Source organism: Littorina saxatilis, linkage group LG7, assembly GCF_037325665.1.
Source record: "Littorina saxatilis isolate snail1 linkage group LG7, US_GU_Lsax_2.0, whole genome shotgun sequence".
NCBI lineage: Eukaryota > Metazoa > Mollusca > Gastropoda > Littorinimorpha > Littorinidae > Littorina > Littorina saxatilis.
Window position 1 is genome coordinate 30,762,261 of NC_090251.1, and position 20,885 is coordinate 30,783,145.

The 20,885-nt window shown below is 41.0% G+C and overlaps 1 protein-coding gene across 1 annotated transcript in view; it reads right to left on the bottom strand.

Moving 5' to 3' along the window:
- Positions 1 to 681: 681 nt before the first annotated feature.
- Positions 682 to 20,885, bottom strand: part of LOC138971157 (uncharacterized) — a 45,449-nt gene continuing 25,245 nt past the window's right edge. Inside the window, exons 9-14 of the mRNA XM_070343790.1 lie at positions 11,975 to 12,084; positions 11,336 to 11,604; positions 10,325 to 10,382; positions 9,506 to 9,720; positions 8,953 to 9,043; positions 682 to 8,365 (exon numbers count right to left, since the gene is read on the bottom strand). Coding sequence (XP_070199891.1) covers positions 8,043 to 8,365; positions 8,953 to 9,043; positions 9,506 to 9,720; positions 10,325 to 10,382; positions 11,336 to 11,604; positions 11,975 to 12,084 — 1,066 coding nt within the window. The 3' untranslated portion in view covers positions 682 to 8,042. The remainder of the gene's footprint in view (positions 8,366 to 8,952; positions 9,044 to 9,505; positions 9,721 to 10,324; positions 10,383 to 11,335; positions 11,605 to 11,974; positions 12,085 to 20,885) is intronic.

The following is a 20,885-nucleotide window of genomic DNA, read 5'->3' on the forward strand; positions in this document are numbered from 1 at the left end:
TTTGGGAATTTGAGTAGCTGCAGATCCCCAGCTGAAGGACTTTAGTGAATCAAATCGGCACATATTATTCAGCTTTATTTGCTACAAGTAATGTCGGTATCTCATTTGTGAAATTTTTGTTGTTGTTCAAAACTTCGCAGCAATTTTGAAATCGGCTGTGCACTCGCTCTCGTCTTTGTACACTTGCAGCGACGAGCACCATGTAGATAAAGGTGTGCGTGAACTTGCAGAAGTTTGTCATTTTGATGGTTTTCAGAAACAAGCATACAAAAAGACACAACAAGGGTTAATTTGTTTTTTTATATAAACAACATACAGTGAAGTCCGGATGTAGTGATAGCCCTCGGGACCAAATTTGTTTATCACTACATCCGGACGTCCGGTTATAGTGATATTTTTGTAGGTTTTATCACTACATCCGGACGTCCGGTTATAGTTCTATTTTTGTAGGTTTTATTACTACATCCGGCCAATCGCTTGTAGTGATATCTTCAAAGCTTTTATTGCTACATGCGGCGGCACATTTGGTAAACTAGCCTCAAGGCAGTAACAAGGTGATTTTGGAACCACTATTGATTTAGTTTTGTGACGTTTCTTCTGTCTTTGTCAGGCTTGCAATTGTCCTGTGTTAACCTACCCCCGTCCTGGCAGTTCAACAGCCGGTGTGTGTGTGTGTTTTAGAGAGAGAGAGAGAAGGGCCACTTAGAAATAATAATAATAATAAATGAGCATTTATATAGCGCAACATCATAACTTTACAATTATGCTCTTTGCGCTTGACACATTTAAAATTAAAACAGTTATACAAGCATTTACATCTACATTCATAGTCAACAACGCTTAATTAAAAGCATACACCATCAAACATACATTACAAAAGATTCTTCCACTAAGTGAGTAATAAAAACATGAATAAAATAGGTAGTAAAAAACAAGGAAATACCAGCTGAATACCCTTAATCAAACAGAACATGTTATCAACAATGCTGAAAACAGTCCTAGATGTTTATATACATTATCACTAAAACAACAAATACACTACATGTAGCCTACTGATGGACTGAGAAAACAAAATCAGGGGTTGTATTTCTTGAAGAGGTGCGTTTTAAGTGCTCGTTTGAATGCTTGGGGTGACTGACAGTGGCGGATGTGAAAGGGGAGAGAATTCCATTGTGTGGGTGTGCAGAAAGTAAAAGTGCGTTGTCCGTATGTTTTGGTTTTGGTGAAAAAATTGTCAGATCAATTTTCCGCTTCAGGGTAAGCACAGTGCGTGGCTGGCTTTTGCTCGCCATTTTGGTAAAGGGAGATTACTCTCGAACATTATCACTACAGCCGGACTTTAGCTTCCCCGGGACTTGAAAATAGTATCACTACAAGCGGACTATCACTATATCCGGACTGAAAAATATCACTACAACCGGACTAAGTTAACAAAGAACATGAACAACTGGGACCGGGACCCAGAAATTCTTTTACTACAGCCGGACTATCACTATATGGGTCTATCACTACAGCCGGACTTCACTGTATCAGTTAATATGCTGTGAGATTTACATTGAGTAAGGTGTAAAAACAGCACTTCCCTTTGTTCCGAGCATTGCAGACATACAGTCGAACCCACTTAAAACGAACACGCTAGTTACGAATTTTGACTTATAACGTATTAGTTTTAAGTTCCCAACTGAATACCTCTTTCTTCATGCTTAAAAAAAATGCTTGAAACGAATTCTTTGTAACGAATTTATGCTTATAACGAGCACTTTTTGGATTCCCAAGCATGCATAATGTCTGTAATTTACTCACGCTTATGGCGAAATCTTTAAACTCGTCCCGAGATCGACATATCATATCATTTGCATAACGAACCCCTCTTTTAACAAACACGTTTTCATCGCCCCAGAGCCGCTTTGTCTCCTTGTCTCTACAAGGATCTGGTGTGAGGCGAGATCAAAGGCAGGTCCATTGTGATGGCTGGGTGGCCTTCTTTATAGACACTGACCTTCTTCCCAGGGGTCATTGACCCAGTTTTAGCTATGAGAGGTGGTTCCCCTTTCATATGAGAGAGGAAACACTTCCTGCACCCGGGTCAGTGACCAGTTTAACCTATGGGGAGTTTAATCTATGGGGCGGTCTCTTTGATGTCTTGAGAGGAAACTTGGCCAGGGTAGTACATATATATGCACCAGAACTGGTGGACACCATGAAATCGGAGATTGATCAGAATGTGCATGTACATGCTTTTACACGACTTTTTAAATTTTACTTCTAAAATTGTGACAGTAAAAAAATCAATCAATTCTCTTAATGCGAATTTCGGTTAAGACGAACTTATTTCCCGATCCCCAGTGATTCGTCTTAAGCGAGTTCGACTGTATACAATGCACACTCTCACTCGCATAAACAAAGTTTGGTTCTACTTCTCAGATCTGATTGGGCTTTCACATGGGATAAGAACATCCCTCCACTTGGTCCTATATATATATACTGTTCAAAAAAAGAAACGCATAGCTTGTAATATTTGGTTAATTTAGTTATATGGCTACAAGAATATCCACCAAACTGCAGAAAATGTTTATCTGGTCGTCGACCTTTCGTCCATTGCCACAAGTGAGCTCTGCACGTGACGCATGCGTTATCAGTGGCTACAATGTCAAAATTGCTCATTTGGCATGACCACTCGTCATGCTTCAGTGTAATCTCGTGAAACTCGGGGAATATTGAGCTCTCACCATGTCTTCCAAAACCCATAAAAGCGGATTGTTCGCCACAAAGAAATCAGACGACAATTCAGCGACGAAAGATGGCCCGATTGAGCAGAGAAGACCGCCAAATTGCATTGGGTCGTTTACAAGAAGGCCAAAGTCAAAGTGCAATCGCCAGGCACTTCCACGTGTCCCAGAGCACCATCAGTAGACTGTGGGTCAGGTTTCAAGCCACTGGCTCCGTTGCTGACTTGCCACGAGCGGGAAGACCAAGGGCGACAACTGCTGCTCACGACCGCTTCATACGGCTCCGCCACCTCCGGAATCGTTTCCTGTCGGCCTCATCTTCTGTCCAGGCTCTCCCCGGGCCACACCGATTATCGGACCAGACCGTGCGGAACCGCCTGCATGAAGCTGGTTTGAGAGCTCGCAGACCTCACAGAGGAGCTGTCCTCACCCGCCGCCATCGCCAGAACCGAGTGCAGTGGGGCAACCAGCACCTTCGCTGGACCGTCCGGAATCACTGGAGACACGTGTGGTTCAGCGACGAGTCCTACTTCCTGCTCCAGCGACATGATGGTCGGAGGAGGGTCTACCGGAGAGTAAACGAACGTTACGCGCCCAACTGTGTGGATGAGGCACCCGTTCATGGTGGTGGAGGCGTCATGGTGTGGGGGGCGATCAATACCGCTGGAAGGAGCACCCTGGTGCACGTCCAAGGGCGCATAACTGCCCAGCGATACGTGGAGGAAATTCTGCGCCCACACGCCCTTCCTCTTCTGGCTGACCAGGATGCCATATTCCAGCAGGACAACGCTCGCCCGCACACAGCACGACTCACCACCCAGTTCCTCACCGACCACCATGTCCAGGTGCTTCCCTGGCCATCCATGTCGCCAGACATGAACCCGATAGAACACCTCTGGGATGAATTGGACAGAGGTGTGCGCAGGCGAGAAGAAGCGCCGGCAAATCACCGCGATCTATTGCAGGCACTTCAGGAGGAGTGGGACACCATCCCACAGCAAGATATCCGGCATCTGATCCAGTCCATGCCCAGAAGGTGCCGGGCAGTTGTTGCTGCTCAAGGCAGTCACACCCCCTACTGACTTGACAGCCTCGGCACCCAATCGTATTGATTGACTGATTGATTTGAAGATGCAAATGAACTGTGTGTGCATTCAACTGTGTCCATACCAAATTTCAAACAAATAATCTAAATATTGGATTTTCTGTTAATTTTTTCGAAAAATAAAACAAATTTGGCAAGTAGCAACTATGCGTTTCTTTTTTTGAACAGTATATATACAACAACAAAATAAACACCATGACTGCTTGCTGTGGCCAACTGGAATTTTTATGAATTAATTTTGTCAAATTCATCAAAACAATTGTACAGAGACACCCATGATGTTCATTTTTGGTATGTGACCAAGTGTAGAGATGGTCATATCCCATGTAATAGCCTGGCCAGATCTGAGACAGAAAAACTGAAGATCTGATGTGTGCCTCTTTTCACACAGTTGTCGCCTCCACAGGTACAAGCAGACATTAACTGTAATAGTGCCTGACAGAACACACAAACTGTTCTTTTCAAATGAGTATGTTGACAAGCCAAAATATATACATGGGCCATTTCTTGTACTAAATCTCAAAAAAGGAATGTTTCGAGTTAACACACTTGTGTATGAGTGAGAAAAAAAAGTGTCATTAACACAAATCCCCAAGCTTCAGACATTTATTCTTGGTATGCAAGTCACCAAACAGTAAAAGTGCCACACAAATAATAATTGTGTTTTGATAATTGCACTTCATTGTACATTGGAACAAGTCGCGTAAGGCGAAATTACTACATTTAGTCAAGCTGTGGAACTCACAGAATCAAACTGAACGCACTGCATTTTTTCACAATGACCGTAGTCCGCCGCTAGTGCAAAAGGCAGTGAAAATGACAAGCCTGTTTAGCGCGGTAGCGGTTGCGCTGTGCCGCATAGTGCGCTTTACTGTACCTCTCTTCGTTTTAAATTTCTGAGCGTTTTTTTAATCCAAACATATCATATCTATATGTTTTTGGAATCAGGAACCGACAAGGAATAAAATGAACTTGTTTTTAAAACGATTTTGGAAATTTAATTTTAATCATAATTTTTATATTTTTTATTTTCAGAGCTTTTTTTTAATCCAAATACAACTTATTTATATGTTTTTGGCATCAGAACATGTTGAAGAATAAAATAAAAGTAATTTTGGATCGTTTTATAAAAATATAATTTTAATTACAATTTTCAGATTTTTAATGACCAAAGTCATTAATTAATTTTTAAGCCTCCATGCTGAAATGCAATACCGAAGTCCGGCCTTCGTCGAAGATTGCTTGGCCAAAATTTCAATCACTTTGATTGAAAAATGAAGGTGTGACAGTGCCGCCTCAACTTTTACAAAAAGCCGGATATGACGTCATCAGACATTTATCGAAAAAAATGAAAAAAACGTCTGGGGACATCATACCCAGGAACTCTCATGTCAAATTTCATAAAGATCGGTCCAGTAGTTTACTCTGAATCGCTCTACACACACACACACGCACAGACACCACGACCCTCGTCTTGATTCCCCCTCTATGTTAAAACATTTAGTCAAAACTTGACTAAATGTATTAAGATGCTAAGGCCCTTGCTGCTGTCGAATGGAAGAGTTTGCAATGGTTGTCATCTCGCCTCCTGGGGCACAGCGGTCTAATACTCGCTTAGTAACTACAGTGGATCCCCTCTTTAACGAACAAAATCTGAGAAAAACAGGAGGGAGTCTTAAAATGGGGGTAAATTTACAAAGGCTATGAACAGAAAGTCTGAGAAAACAAGGTCTTAAAAGGGGGTTTCACTGTACAGTCATAGCACTCTCATTCACATCTTCTTCTGTTAACCTTTGCTCATACTGCGAATCATTGGGCTGGATGTTGGGTCCTTGCAATTCAGCAGATTGTCCTTGCCTGAAGTGGATTAGTTTCAATGAAGACATGCACCCGTTTTGCATGAACACTCAAACTTTCTCAGAACATTGGCCGTTGTGGGTATTTTTTTTTACACACAAGCACAGTTCAGGCATCCGAAAGAACTGCATTTGTGTGTTAGAAATCATACAGACAACCTTTGGTCAGCGTTTATTGGTTATTACTTTTGTATGCGTTATGTAGCAGACAATGCCATTGAAAGTCCATAGTAAGTAATATTAGACTACCAGATCCCAAGAAGAGTCAATCCTACCAAGCTCTCTCATTTCTACATAGGGCTTGTCCTGAAACCAGAGCTAAATGGAATCTCCCCTTCATCAGACAATTAAAGTACTGGTTAATTTACTACTCAGAAAGTAAAAAGAACATTTAAGTATTTCTGACTAAGCACCTTGGTTATATAAAAATAATACATGCATATTATGTGTGTACAAGCTAATTCACAGGATTCTTCAAGATTTTGTAAAAGGAGCCATCACTTACACATCTCAGTCTATTACGTAGTAGAGCATGCTTATAGTCTTATACACTGCTTTGAAGCAAGCAGTTTTCAGTTTAGAGCTCTGCTCATGGATTTTTATGGGATGGCATAAAATCATGAATACAAACTTTGAATGATTATTCAACTTCGGGGGCAACTACATGGATTTCGAGCTGACAAACACACAAATCTTAATACATACAGGTTTCTATTTGCTTTGGAGGATAGAACAAACAAAAATTGTACTGAATGCTTTGTTTTGTTTATAATTAACCGTTCCAACAAACCTTTCTTGTTTTTTCCACGTTGGAATGATATTCAAGACAATGAAGACGTGTTGAATCATACAATAATAATTATACTTAAAAAGAAGCTGTTGATGTTTTTTAATGCTTTTTATATGAAAAAAAACAAAAAAACTTTTATGCCCATACAAGTTGGCTTTGGATTGGTTACCCGGGCAGAATGGACTCGTCAGCCCAGTAAGGCAGCTATTCTTGGGGAGGGAGCAACCCCGAGGTTAAAGCTCCAACCGCCGAAAACAGAAGCCAACTTGGCGCGGAAAGAAAATCGGCTGTCTACGCTTTTACGATTACATGGCCAAATAAATATTGAACGCAGAAGAAGAAGAAGGATTGGTTACTTTCATCTGAAATTACAATGATACATCATGGAGCGTTAATTTAAGAGTATGTACAAAAAGCTACAGGATGCTTTACTCGCCTTTCACACACACACACACACACACCTTGCCTTTCAGAGATTCTGGATTGAGTCTGAGTAATATCAACCAAGAGGTTATTCTGATAACTACTGATATGCACGCCACAACAACTGAACACGGGTAAAATCAATATCCTTACAAGTTACAAACAAACGTTCAACGGTTACATACCACATACTGTCTTACAACACACTACGTACCTAGCTGTGGGAGCTGGCTTTGAAATCAACATATAAAGAAGTTTGGGAGAACACCAGAACTCGGTCACTTCAGAGAGATAACGCTTGCATACAAAACACTCGCTGAACTAACTTAAAAAGCAAAATAAAACATTCTACTTCACAGTGAAACACACACATAATAACAAAAACAAACAATCTAATTTTTTGGTTCCACATAATGACAGAAAGTGTCCACTTCACAGTGAAACACACACAATAAACAATTTCAACATTACAACTAATGCACAGTGTTGTTCTCAGGCTTCAGTCACTGAGGCATACAGTGGAACCTCCTTTTAATACTGCGTCCTTACAAGGCCCTCTTTTTTTTTAGATCTTTTGTTCATAACCTTTGTAAATGTACTCCTTCAAGACCTGACTTTCTCAGATTTTCGAAGGTCTTAAGTTAAAGTTGGGTTTCACTGAATTTTTTGATCTGACAAATTGTTCTGACCCCTGGAGGGTCAACCGGCCCATAGATTTGGCATGTAGGATGTCTTCTAACCAAGTATTTTTGGAAGCAAACATTTGGACCCAGTATGTATATCATATTTTCATTGCAGGTTCAGCTGAACAATTGTCATTTGAGTCTGGGAACAACACTGCATGCATCCATAATATGAAGCGGTATGCTTCCAACTGAGATGCACTATTCACAACCCTTACAAACGGAGCTTCTTAAAGACATCGCAAGTTTCTGTGTGTAAACAAATCAGAAACAGGATTTTTTTTAAGTGTCCTTATGATGGAAAAAGATAAAAACAGATTTAAAAACATGCGCTTTGGCTTGGCCCACTGGCAGGAATTCAAGGCAGGAATTTTTTTCCCAAAATGGTCACAAATCTTGCAAAACTTTTCTTTGAAAGAAACCTGGATCACAAACATATTGAAGAAATGTTTAACATCAAGCACTGTTTGGTCGATAAACGAACCGCAAGACCAAATAGCCCGCCACACGGAAAATCACGATGAAGGCGAACAGAGGCAGAAAGTAGTGCCAGAAGGTCAGATCCACGTTGTAGAACTTGAGCACCTCTTCTGAGGCAATGTGCGTGACGTTTGGCTGCATGCACTGAGAGAACTGCGAGGTGTTTGCGGACATTGTGCACTGGACCGGAGCGGCATTCGTAAACTCCAGCACCAGGACGGAATGGAAAGAATAATGCAGGACGGATATGTACTTGATCCAATCCAACCAGAAGGGTAGGTTTCGGGTGTAGAACCCACCTGCAAAACAACCAGTGAGAGAAAATTGCAACATGGTGAGAAGGGACATTCCCATAGTCTGAAGCCATGCCCACAGTAAGGATTTTCTGCTGTACAAGATGTTCAAAAAGAACAGCATGCATAAGTGCTGGTGTACAAGGGTAAACACCTGAATTCAGACAGTATATGTCATGTTGAGTCAGTTTTTCAGGCACTTTTAGCCTACATTTTATTCTAAAATTTGCCCTGGTATTGATCATTTGAGAAAAATTCAGGCAAAAGTTTTCTGTCAGGCATGCTCAAAAAGATCAAATAAAGGGCTAAACAAAATCTGTTTACAGTCAAGAGAATGTTAGGATCTGAGACCCCAAGTGCAGCAAATTCCCAATGAAAGAACGCCATTGAGATTGGAGGTCGCTTTAGCCAAGGTATCAGAAATGCATGCCTGAAAAATGTGTCATATTGAGCTTGAATCAAGGCCAGAAGGGTAACACTGCCCCCTCTTACTACACTGTTGCAAATGAGGAGCATGCAACTCCTTCCCCGATCACAGAACTGACGGTATAGTTACTGCTCCCATGTAAAATGAAATAACCCAAAAATCTTACCCAGCAACATTATAGTCATCATGGCTATCGTAGCTATTGTCATCGCCTTGCGGAAGTCCATGCATGCAATACCCAAGAGAAGCCCGATGCTCTGAAAGCACCAAAGCAAAGACATTTGAAATGTGTTCTATAAACAGTTTCATATGTATCTATAAATTAACTTCATTGTTAAAAGTTCATGATACATTGTAAGGTTATCTGTGAGTTTGAAATTTGGCCGAGTACTAAACAGGCTGACTTTTTTTTAGCACAAGTGCATTTTTTAACATCCCTTTTTGCTGACACATCAGTACTGCACAGTTAATTAATAAGGAATGTAATTAAATGCTACTTTATTAACAGATTAATAGCTGGCTACTAGTTGACCCCTTCAACCGGAAACAAAAATATGGGAAACTACTGGCAAATGACATCTCCCTGTCCCCATTTTCATTTCATTCTTGACAAGAAAGTGAGTTCACACACACACACACACACACACACACACACACACACACACACACACATGAATGTGTGAAACACACACACACACACACTGAATCAAGCAACCTACCTGTCCTGCCACTGCGTTAACCATGACAACGACGACGGTAGCGAAGAAAGGCCCCACTCCGTTGAATCCCACGCACCAATAAGACACCACCACAAAGATGGAAGGCTGGACGAGAATGAGGGGCAGTTCGCTGGTCATTTTGGCCAGGTAGTAAGCTGAGAGGCGGTACCACCCAGCGCTCCTCTCCTTGTGAATCACCACCCTCTCCATGGGAACTGCCGTAAAGAATGTGCAAATGAATGCGATATCATCAAGCCGCCAAGCGCAAAATCACTTTCAAAGAAAACTTCATCCATGTTTAGCCCCTCTCACACAAATAACCTCCAGTGTTTACACACACATAGTGACATACGCGCAAACTGCTCATAAACACACACTTCCCAGTCAACACACAAACAGGGAATCCTCTTTCTTCAAAACAGTGAGGAAATCCCTGTACAGGGTAACTATCCTCAATTCGGTTGGTGCGCCTAATTTCGCTAGAGTGAAAGATAAAGTGGATAGTGTACCTATGAAAATAAAAACAGGGGTGGGTTGGTAGGCAAGCTATTGCTTTTCGCGGGAATATTAATCTTTGTAAGCAGTTTCGGTTGACGATTCTTCTTTTGACAAACCATGCGGTCATCTGCAGAAAGTGAAAAATTTGCTTATAAAAAAAGGTGATTGTGAAAAAGTCTGATTGAATACATTGTGTGACTCTTGAAAACGACAGAGCAAACACTCTTTGAATCACTAAAATATTCAAATGCACACAGAAACACTAAAAAAAAGGGGGAAAGTTACAAGATACAGACTAACAGAGAGGAAATTTGGACTCACATGAAGACACAGCATCAAAGAGTGGAGTAAATCCCCAATGGATGATCGTGAAGAAAAGCTGAAAGGAAGATAGAAACGTCAGTCAACACACCACTCAACAGAGGTTAAAAACTATCCATGAATCCTTTTCTTACAATAAACTAGTCCAGTCTAACAAAGCTGCAGTGTTGAAAAACACTTAGTTTTTAGCAATCCGAATGCAGGCTCACATATGTTGCCAAGATTGTGACATTCTAAGATTCTAGGTAAAAAAAACCTTGAACTGAACTGAGTCTATCCTAGTAGAAACCAGCTTATTAAAGTTTAAACTATCAAAATTAAGTAACTGACAAGGCATGACAAATGAGACTTCCCTTAAAAGAACACAAGAGAGGAAGAGAGACAACTTGAGAGAGAGAGAAGGAAAGAAGAGACAAAAACATAGAAGAGAAAAAAAAAGCAACAAAAAAACAGATATATATATATACGTAACAAGAGGCGAAGCCTTCAAGGCTCACGTAAGAAATAGACAAACAGTAACACAAACTCAATCACTCCGTCACACATACACACCCACACACACAGTAAGCTTAGGTGACACTGTGCAAGAAAGAGAGACACTAGATCTAGATCTGTCTGTGTCTGCATGTAGCCTACTTACAGGGACACGACTGCCAAATAGTCTCGGCCCGCTCAAAATAACAATGACCGAGACCACACACACCACGCGAGAGAGAAAGACTACAGGGAGGCATGCTGTCATGATGCATTAATTGACGTCAAACACTTTTGACCGTGACGTAATCTTATGCGAGCTTTATCCATAGTCTTGGATAACCACTCACACATAGACTCAGAAATGTTAAAAGTTTCTACCACAGACATACACACACACACACGCACACACACACGCACGCACAAACGCACAGACAGACAAAGTTACGATCGCATATGCTACACTTCGTGAGCCAAAAATGGGCACACAGACAGAGTGAAACCTATACACAACCCGGGTGTGTAAAAAAATCTCACAGCGCCCATCCTGTCCCGCAGTGTCTCCTCGGTTCGAGGCAGCTGGAACCAGACCAGCGAGACCAGGAGACACAGCAGCACAGATTCCATGATCTTCAGCTTGCTCATGATGCGAGTTTTGGACTCTCGGAATGTTCTCAGCGTCAGCTGAGTGTACTGGGTCACCCATCCTGTCGGCCATTTTGGCTGAGGGTCAGGGTCCTCGAAGGCAACCTCTACTGCGGAGGAGTCGGCAATATTCACGAGGCTCACGTGAACATCGTCAGTGTCTGCGAAACCAAGAGATAAAGCAAGATTATGAAATGGCCATACAGTTTCAACCTGCTGCAATTATGTATGCGTCATATCATGCAGTTGTCAAAAAGAAATTATAACCGCAGTGTCTATGATGAAACTCATTTGTAATATAATGTAGCCAAGTGGCCAAAAATAACCAACCACTGAAGTATTTCTGCTATATATATATATATATATATATATATATACATTAACCTGTAAACTAAATTGTATAAAGCTCAAGATGTAAAGGATGCAAACTGTGCAATCTGAGGATATCAAGAACAATTTGGAGCTCAACCATGTTGAAAATCCGTCGGCAAAATCTCCTGCCTGGATTGCTCTTATCATCTCCATTCTTACCTTCAATGTTGACAGTATCACCATTTTCCTGAGATACTTTGCATCTTGGCTGAGATTTCTTGAGAACACCTTGTTGTGATGGAAGAACCTCAGAGGCCTTCACATTTTGTCTGAGAAATGAATGCAACATTTTGTACAAACCATAATTATTTTAGAGTGTTATGACTGCAAAATCCTGCAGAACAAGGCAGTATGGAAAACAATGTTAAGTTTGCTCCGTGTGTTTTCAGTGTATTCTCCTATGTGGTTTCACCAAAGCTACAAGAAGCTTACAGTAACATGCCTTGCAAAAGAAACAGGGTCATCATTCGAGAGAAAAAAAGGTGTGTGAGAGTGTTCTCGCAATGGCTTTTTTATCTTTTATTTTTTCTATCTTATTCTAATTTATGTTTTCTTGAACTAAAGAAACTTCATGAATTAGCAGCAAATAACAAAGCTGGTTTTGCTACAGCCTAGATACAGGTGGTTTTTTATGTGAATTTTGTAATGTTTGTTCTTCTGGCATAAAATGAACTTTCTCCTTCTCTTTCTCTCTCTCACACACACATACCTTTCTCTCTCTCTCTCTCTCTCTCTCTCCATCTATATGAAGTACAAAGGCACAAAATTAGGTAAACAAATTGTATTTTACAAAAACGAAAGTGTTTCGGGCAAAAATGAATAACTGTAGACATTGCATTGTTTAACCTTCACCGGATCACGCGTTGGACTACACGGTCCAAAAGAAGGATTTAACATAAAAAGTATGGGTCGTACACGACCCACGCCATCCGAATAGGGAGAAACGTTGTGCCGTCTCTTTGCAGAGTATGGATCGTACACGACCTACGCCATCCAAACAAGGATAAACAATGTACAATTCCTTACGTAATTCCATATGGGTCGTCCACGACCCACATCATCCAAACTGTGCAGTTCAAATTACGTCATCTTTTATTTGTTTGTTAACAAAGATAATATTTCAAAAGTTGGGCAATGGGAAGGTCGTATGGTGATTAGAGATTACACGAAGTCTCAATTAAAAACTCCAAATAGTTTCTGAGATAAGACAATTTTGTGAGGCTCTGGGTCGTCCATGACCCACGATGAAGGTAATAGCACATAACCGTATCAATAATAGAAATCACAGATGACAAACGAGGTCCAGTCTGGTCTGTATCCAAACAATTTGACTGAACCACAATGTAAATGTCTCAGCTATAGTAGTTGGTACAGAGAATACATACTATATCTGCTGTCCATTTTATTTTAAAAATCACAAAAAGCAGGGGATGATGAGAACAACCGACTCAGGAATTTAAATCAGCTGTCACTTAGCAACTTTTAACAAACACACACAAAAATCACAGCTGAAATGTATGTTCACACACATGTCGATGGCTGACCGCATAAACATCGTATATAACAATTTTATCGAAAATCACTTTTTTATATCATTCGATTCAGTTTCACCTCCACTTTGTGTGTGTGACATCAGAAACTGATTTCCGATTCTAATTAATGAGTTATTAATGAATGATTAAACAAAGTATAAAATGTACAGCATTGTGATGCCTACATAACAACCATAATAAGATATACGATGGTCAACGGAGGCAGATTCCCTGAAAAGTTGGCTGCATGAACCTGGTAGCTAGAAAAGCTGGCTTCCTTTGGGTCGCGTTTCGTCAGTGCGCTCCAAAAAAAGTGTCTGCATGAACCACCTACTTTGCACAGCTGGCTTTATGCGGAGCGGGTGCTGTTTGCTTTTACATATATAGCAGATCTGTATAAAAGCTGTACTAGCAGGTGCTTTGTTTACGTCGACTCAGACTGGGACAAGGCGGCTACCATCAGGGTTATTAAATGTAGTACATCAGTCTGCATGTTTTTAATTCCTGATTCTGATGGTACACTCCATCTTGTTATATTACACTGACATCAAGAAATCAACCTATTCCTGCACATCATCAATTCCACCCGTGTGTGTGTGTGTGTGTGTGTGTGTGTGTGTGTGTGTGTGCGTGTCTGTGTGTCTGTGTGTCTGTGTGTCTGTGTCTGTGTGTCTGTGTGTTTGTGTGTGTGTGTTTGTGTGTGTGTGTGTGTGTCTGTGTGTGTCTGTGTGTTTGTGTGTGTGTGTTCTGTGATGTTCCAATTAGTATGCAGCATTTTGCACACACAAAAGTAAGTAATATCTCCAACAGTTCTTGTGCACTCGGTTCAGTCACGATTCTCTGATGGCTATCCGGATATTATCATTAGTGCCTGCCAGCGTGTAGGCCAGTATTGTTTGATTTAATTATAAACACGTTGGCAGACATATCCGGACCTAACGGGACTTTTGACCGAGATGGAATCTGGGGTTATCTGACACATGTCAACACCTCCACTCCTAACGGGACCTGGTGTGGCACATAGCAGTTTTTTCTCACACTAGAGAATACATCGTCCTTGTCCGATTAAAACCTCGTAACTCGATTTTTTGCGAAATCTACTTTTTTACATCAATATAATCTACGATTTTTTCTCTATTTTTTGGTTATTGTGGTGAAAGCCTAAGATCGCTGGAAGTCAGTTAAAAATGGATATAAAAATACCTCGTATATCATTTTGGCAAAACCGCGAACCAAAATTACACGTAACTTGAGTTACGAGCTTTTTTTTGTTCGTGTGTTTTTCAGTTTTGGCCGATGCAAACCTCGTATGTCGACTTACAAGTTTTCTAATATCTAAACACGGCGGTAAATGAACTGTTTCCGTTAGATACGAGGTTACGGTAACATGTCCGTACGTTCAGAGTTTAGGTAAAATTAAATATTAGAGTCATTAATGAAGCTAGAAGTGCCCACATTACGTATTGTGTAGTAAAATGACGCTCTACGACAACAGTTATTGTTCAAATGATTTTTTTGTTAGTATTTTCCTTTGCTAAGTACAAAAGCATAACTACAAAGAGAGATTAAGCAGTTAAAGTATTCTGAAATATCTCTTAACTATGTAACAGTTCAGTCCTGAACTTCTGATCTTATTTGTTAGCTGAAGATGTACAGGTATGCATATGTCACGTACTGAAGTTGTGTTATAGTGTCTGAATGCAGTCCGTCATGTCTGGCAGTGGGTCCTTCACACCTGAAAGCCAATTCTCTTCGCTTGAAGATCTTAGGTTGATGTGCTGTGTGTGCCTGAATAAAAGTTCTATACCATGGAATTTCGAAACGGAACTTATCATAGATGACATCACTGTTCGTATGGACTCTGATTGTGTTTCTTGGGTGTACTGTGTCCATTATCATGGTCAGTTTCATGTGGACTGCATTGACCCAACAACTGTAAAGCATGACAAAAACTGTATCTGCTCGACTTGTTTGCATTAGGAGTCATGTTTGCTCTGTCTGGTGCAAGCTCCGCATGAGCGAGCAGGAGTCAATTGATGGTGCAGATTTCGCTTGGAAACAAAATCACTATCTTCCAGGAGTAATGGAAGTAGTGAAGCAAACCAAACATTGTGATTCACCAACCCCAAAAACTATGAATGCAACGTTTGCTGTGAATCCAAGTACGGAAACATCCCATAGCATGTGTACCAGATGCACATTCAACGCAAAGACGAAGCTTGCAAATAACAGAACATTGACAAGAGGGTTGCTAAAGAGAATGGTGATGTCCAAGTTTTCACCATGTATCTGCAGGTCGACTTGTTGGCCCTATGTATATAAGCAAATGACAAATACTTCAAGGCCAAGCTGTGCTGCCACTACTGTCTTCACATTGTACAACTTGAGTGACACAGAGGTTACTTGCTACTTTTAGGATGAGTCAAAAAAGATAAGTCAAAAGCAACAGTTGGCGAAACAACCAAGGCAATCATTATCTACAATGACGGCTGTGGGTACCAGAACCGCAGTTTAATAGTCTTGGGAAACGCCCATCTTTACTTTGCAGTCAGTCAAGGAAAAGTCGTTTTCCAAAAGTTTCCTGAGAAAGGTCATACCTGGATGAAAGTAGACTCTGTACACCCAGCTATCAAAAACAAACTAAGGAGAAGGCAGATAGTCTGGCCTGCCGAATACGTGGAAGTCATCACCTCTGCAAGAAAAAGGCAACCTTACAAAGTTGTCCAGGTAGCCCACACATTCTTCAAGGACTTTCTTGATCTCAGACACTTCTGGGGATCCATAATTGGTGGATATTCGCAGTCCGAAGTACCTGCCTGACGGTACTTGTCGCTACAAGCTCATCTATTCTGAGGAGTGGTGGCCTTTTTCACAAAGAAGAAGAAGAAGAGCACATGGTGAGCCCAATATCATCCCCCAGCTCTACTGAGTACGGCTGACCATCAAAGACATAAAGTGGCAGCATCTTCAGCATGTCAAGGAGGTTTTTCCAGTAGATTCATACCAATACACATGGTCTACCCTATGGTCGTTAAGCTCTGCATTCTCATGAGTGGTCATCCTGCATAACTACTAGCTGTTCAAGGACATTTGGATGACAATTGCACTCAAACTAAGATATCTCATTGTTTTCAAGGAATACTCTGTTTTCTGTGCATGCAAAAAGGCTCCTGTATGGATGTTTACGCTTTCCTGCAAGCAAAGAATGTTATGTACTGATAAGCTTCAGTTTACACTTGGTTTTGTTTGTGTGTTAATTGACAAGGTTGCAAGGAGACTGCAAGGACATTTTACACAAGAATGATTATACATCGGTTTGTACAATCAAAAAACAAATGAACACTGTGACAAAAGAACGATTGTGTGTTTACTGCGTATAAAACATTGTTTTTGTCTTTTTTGTTCTTTGGCTATGTTACAAAACCTTGTAAGTCTTCAAGTGTTTTAAAAAAGAAAAACTCGTATCTTGCAATTTTGCTGAATATCCTGCGTTTTAATTGTGAACAACACTATTTGATTAGACACAGTACTTTGTTTGTGTTTGTAGAGCATGTGCAGAACAAATTGGCTTATTTTGATGACAAGTTATTTTTTAAAGACGTTTTTGTGTTTTTCTCGAAACAATCGATTTACGAGGTTTTAATCGGACAAGGACGACATGTAACACCAAAGTACCATTGCATTGACTCTCTTTCCTCTGGAAGGGTCGGTTTGCTTTGACTGGGCCTTTTGTCATTTCTTCTTGCAACGATTCAGTGCATCTTAAAAAAAGGTAAGCATCTACTGATTTTTGTTGTTAAATCTGTCTCTGTCTGTCTGTCTGTCTGTCTGTCTGTCTGTCTGTCTGTCTGTCTGTCTGTCTGTCTGTCTGTCTGTCTGTCTGTCTGTCTGTCTCTCTCTCTCTCTCTGTGCGATCTTATCTTTCTGCAGTTAATGATAATAATGATAAAAATAATAGTACATGTAATGTACACTTTGTAAGTGCAATTTCTCTACAAATTAGAGCACAGGACCCAAAATAATAGCAAGGAAAATTACAAATAGTTCACTAAAAATTGACAAATGCATGTGAGCATATACAAATACACAGGCACATAATTATCTATGTGCAAAAAAAACATCCACACATACCCACCCACCCCCACACACACTCACATGCACACACAGAACCATGCAATCGATCAGTGAGACAGTCAACCGACAATTGTATAATTATAGGAGTATCGTTTCAACAATGTGTTTGATGTTTGAACTATATCTGATTAAAATCACTATCTTTTCTATTGTAGATTGGTACCTGGTATTGCCATGGACCCGGACAGAATGGAAAATAGTGTATATCAGAATCTAGCGGCATCTTTCGTCTCAGCTTCTGACTCAGCGCCCCATATGAGTTCAACCAACGGCGAACAACAGAGCGAGGTGATGGAGGAGTCTTACGCTTTCAATACGTCGGACGATGAACCTCTGGTTCAAAAACTAGCCGACAATTTTAATTCATCTGATGATGAACCTCTTGTAAACATGATGGATTCCATAACAGCCAAGTCAGACTTTAACTCATCGGATGAAGAACCCCTCATCTTGAAACAAGTCATGGAGATAGCCGATAATTCCTCAGATCCGACATTTCAACCATCGGAGTCATCACCGCATGACTCGGAGTCGGAAAGTATTGACAGCAGCTTCCCCGCCCAAAATAGACAACAACGTCGAAAGACAAAACAACAGAATGATTTCCTTGAGGTGCAAGCTGAAAGTTTGGCACTGGCAAGAAAACGAGAGGAAAATATAACATGTCACCAAGCTCGTTTGGACAATATATTGTCAGCCAACGGAAGGACACGCAGCGTAAATACCTGGAGCCTGGACTGACGGTCAAGAAGATGCACGAGTTGTACGCGCAACAGTGCAAAGAAGTGGGTCGACAGCCAGTTTCCACCAAAAGTTAACGACAGGTGTTCAATAACGATTACAATTTGGCATTCCATATCCCAAAGAAAGATCAGTGTTCTCTGTGTGCTGCTTTCACCATGAAAAAGATCAAAGAACTGGCCACGGAAGATGACAAGAAGGCGTTTGAAGAACACCAGGAAAGAAAGAAGCGGGCCCGTATTGAAAAAGAGAAGGACAAAGCAGAGGCAAAGGAAGATCGCCGAAAGCATGTCGTTACATTGGATCTCCAAGCGGTCCTCCAGGCGCCTTGTGGTCTGGTGAGTCTGCTATATTACAGACGAAAACTCTCAGTGTATAACTTTACCATCTATTCACTGGCTGATGGAGAAGCCAACTGCTACACATGGGACGAATCTGAGGGTAAAAGAGGAGCTTGCGAGATTGCAACTTGCATTTATTTTTATCTTCGTTCACTTCCAAACAGCGTTGAGGAAGTTATCATCTTTTCAGACTGCTGCTCAGGGCAAAATCGAAATCAGTACCTAGCAGCTGCGCTCGCCCATGCAGTCCAGAACATCGGAAACATTAAAACCATCACACACAAGTACCTGGAGAGTGGCCATACGCAGATGGAATGCGACTCCATGCATGCAGCAATCACATTTGCAAAAAAGAGCACGCCCATCTACACCCCTAGTAGCTGAGACATCATTCTGCGTATGGCCAGAAGAACACGCCCGTATCAGGTGATCCCAATTAAGTTCACAGATTTTTTAAATTAGTCACTGGCTGCAGCAACTCTCCGGAACACAAAGACCGACATCGCTGGGCAAAAAGTCAACTGGCTGAAACTTAAGGCACTGCGCTTCGAAAAGAACAGAGAAGAAGAAGTTTTGTACAAAACTTCCTTTGATCAGCCCTACCAGACAATCAAGGTAGCTGGGGGCAGCAAGAGAGGTCGAGCTGCTCCAGTCCACACCATACCGTACCTGTACAGCCAAATACTTCCGATCTCTGAGGCCAAGAAGACGGATCTTTTGTACCTGGGCTCCTCTGGGGTCATTCCCGAGGAGCACCACAGCTTCTACACGAGCCTCATCGTCTCTCCTGCTGCTATGGACCGCCTCCCACAGCCTGACATCAATGAGCAGGACAATGACTCTGAATAAGTATCATACTTTTCGCCCGAGACTCTCAGGCCAACCTGAGTGACTGCTACTAGAAAAGCCATTGTGATCCGTCTTGATTAAAAAAAAATCCCTGCGCTTTGAACTGTACCCACGGAATACGCGCGATATAAGCCTCATATTGATTGATTGATTTTATTTTTACATTTCATGACTGGCACACGTACATGCTGGATACACAATGTTACTTCAACTTACAGACCTACAATACCAACTTTTTGTTGTGGTATCGACATGCTATTGATGTGTCCTACAACTTTGATACGTTGACATACATTGCACTTGCGATGCTTACAATGTCATACAGGATACAGAAACCTACATCGGATTATAACACTACCTTTATGTGATGGCAACGACAACCACTCCATTGTGTAACGCGTTAATGTGACATTGATGTGTTGTGCAACTATGATACATCGGCAGAATTATGTGATTAGGATACAAAAATACATCGGAATGCTGAATCAGGTTAGTTTCCAATGTTTCCTATTTGTTTGTTTGTTTGTGTGTTGTGTCTGTGTCTGTGTGTCTGCGTGTTTTTGTTTGTTTTTTACTGCATGGAGTATCGAGTTAATCTAGCGTTTACTTCAACCCACTAATCAAATTCTGCCGTGTTTTGTTTTTTTCTCTTTTTAACTCTTTTTTTCATGGAACCTATTGTGTAATAATCATAAATTAAGAACAAATTAGAAAAAAAGGAGCACTGTCTGATTACGTCATCAGATTAAGATGTATAATACACTTTTCACTAGAACTTGATAAGCAACAGTTACAGAGGTCAAAACGAATAAAGCGTATACATGTACGACCTTTATACTCAACCAAAACGTGATTAAGTCACTTTTTTGTGGGGTCTTGAAAGGCTGTTACTAGTTTTACTCGTTTTTAGCAGAATTTGTTTGATAATTCAGGCAAGGAATGGTCTGTCTGAAGGTCGTATGTATTTATAATTGGTTTCCGCAGGCTGTAAATTCCAAAGAGTGCTATCGCGACCAAATCATAGTTCCACCTACGACGTTTATTGAGGATTTAGAGCTGCCCACCTACAAACACTTCCTGTCAGTATCTCAAGTTGCGACTGTTAGGCAGCCCAGGTTTACCCTGACACGTCATGCATTTGGCCTGGATAAACAGCGGAAATGCTTGTACGTGGTTTATGCAGACCTCTATTCATTTAGAGTATGCTTTGTGCCGGAGTGCATCAATGTCTTAATCAATATATAGCACACAAATCATCCATTCTTGTATATAAAACAGTATTTGTGATTACAAAAGTTACATAAACATGCAGAGAAACGAACGCTGTTTCCATAGACACTAATTTGTTGGGCAATAGAAACAAGAAAATATTTGATTTTAGATGTCGAACTTTCAGATGGCTCTCCTGTAAAATTAGCTGAAACTGCGTTACGATGTTTATGCGGTCAGCCCTCGATACAGTAGTACCTGCCA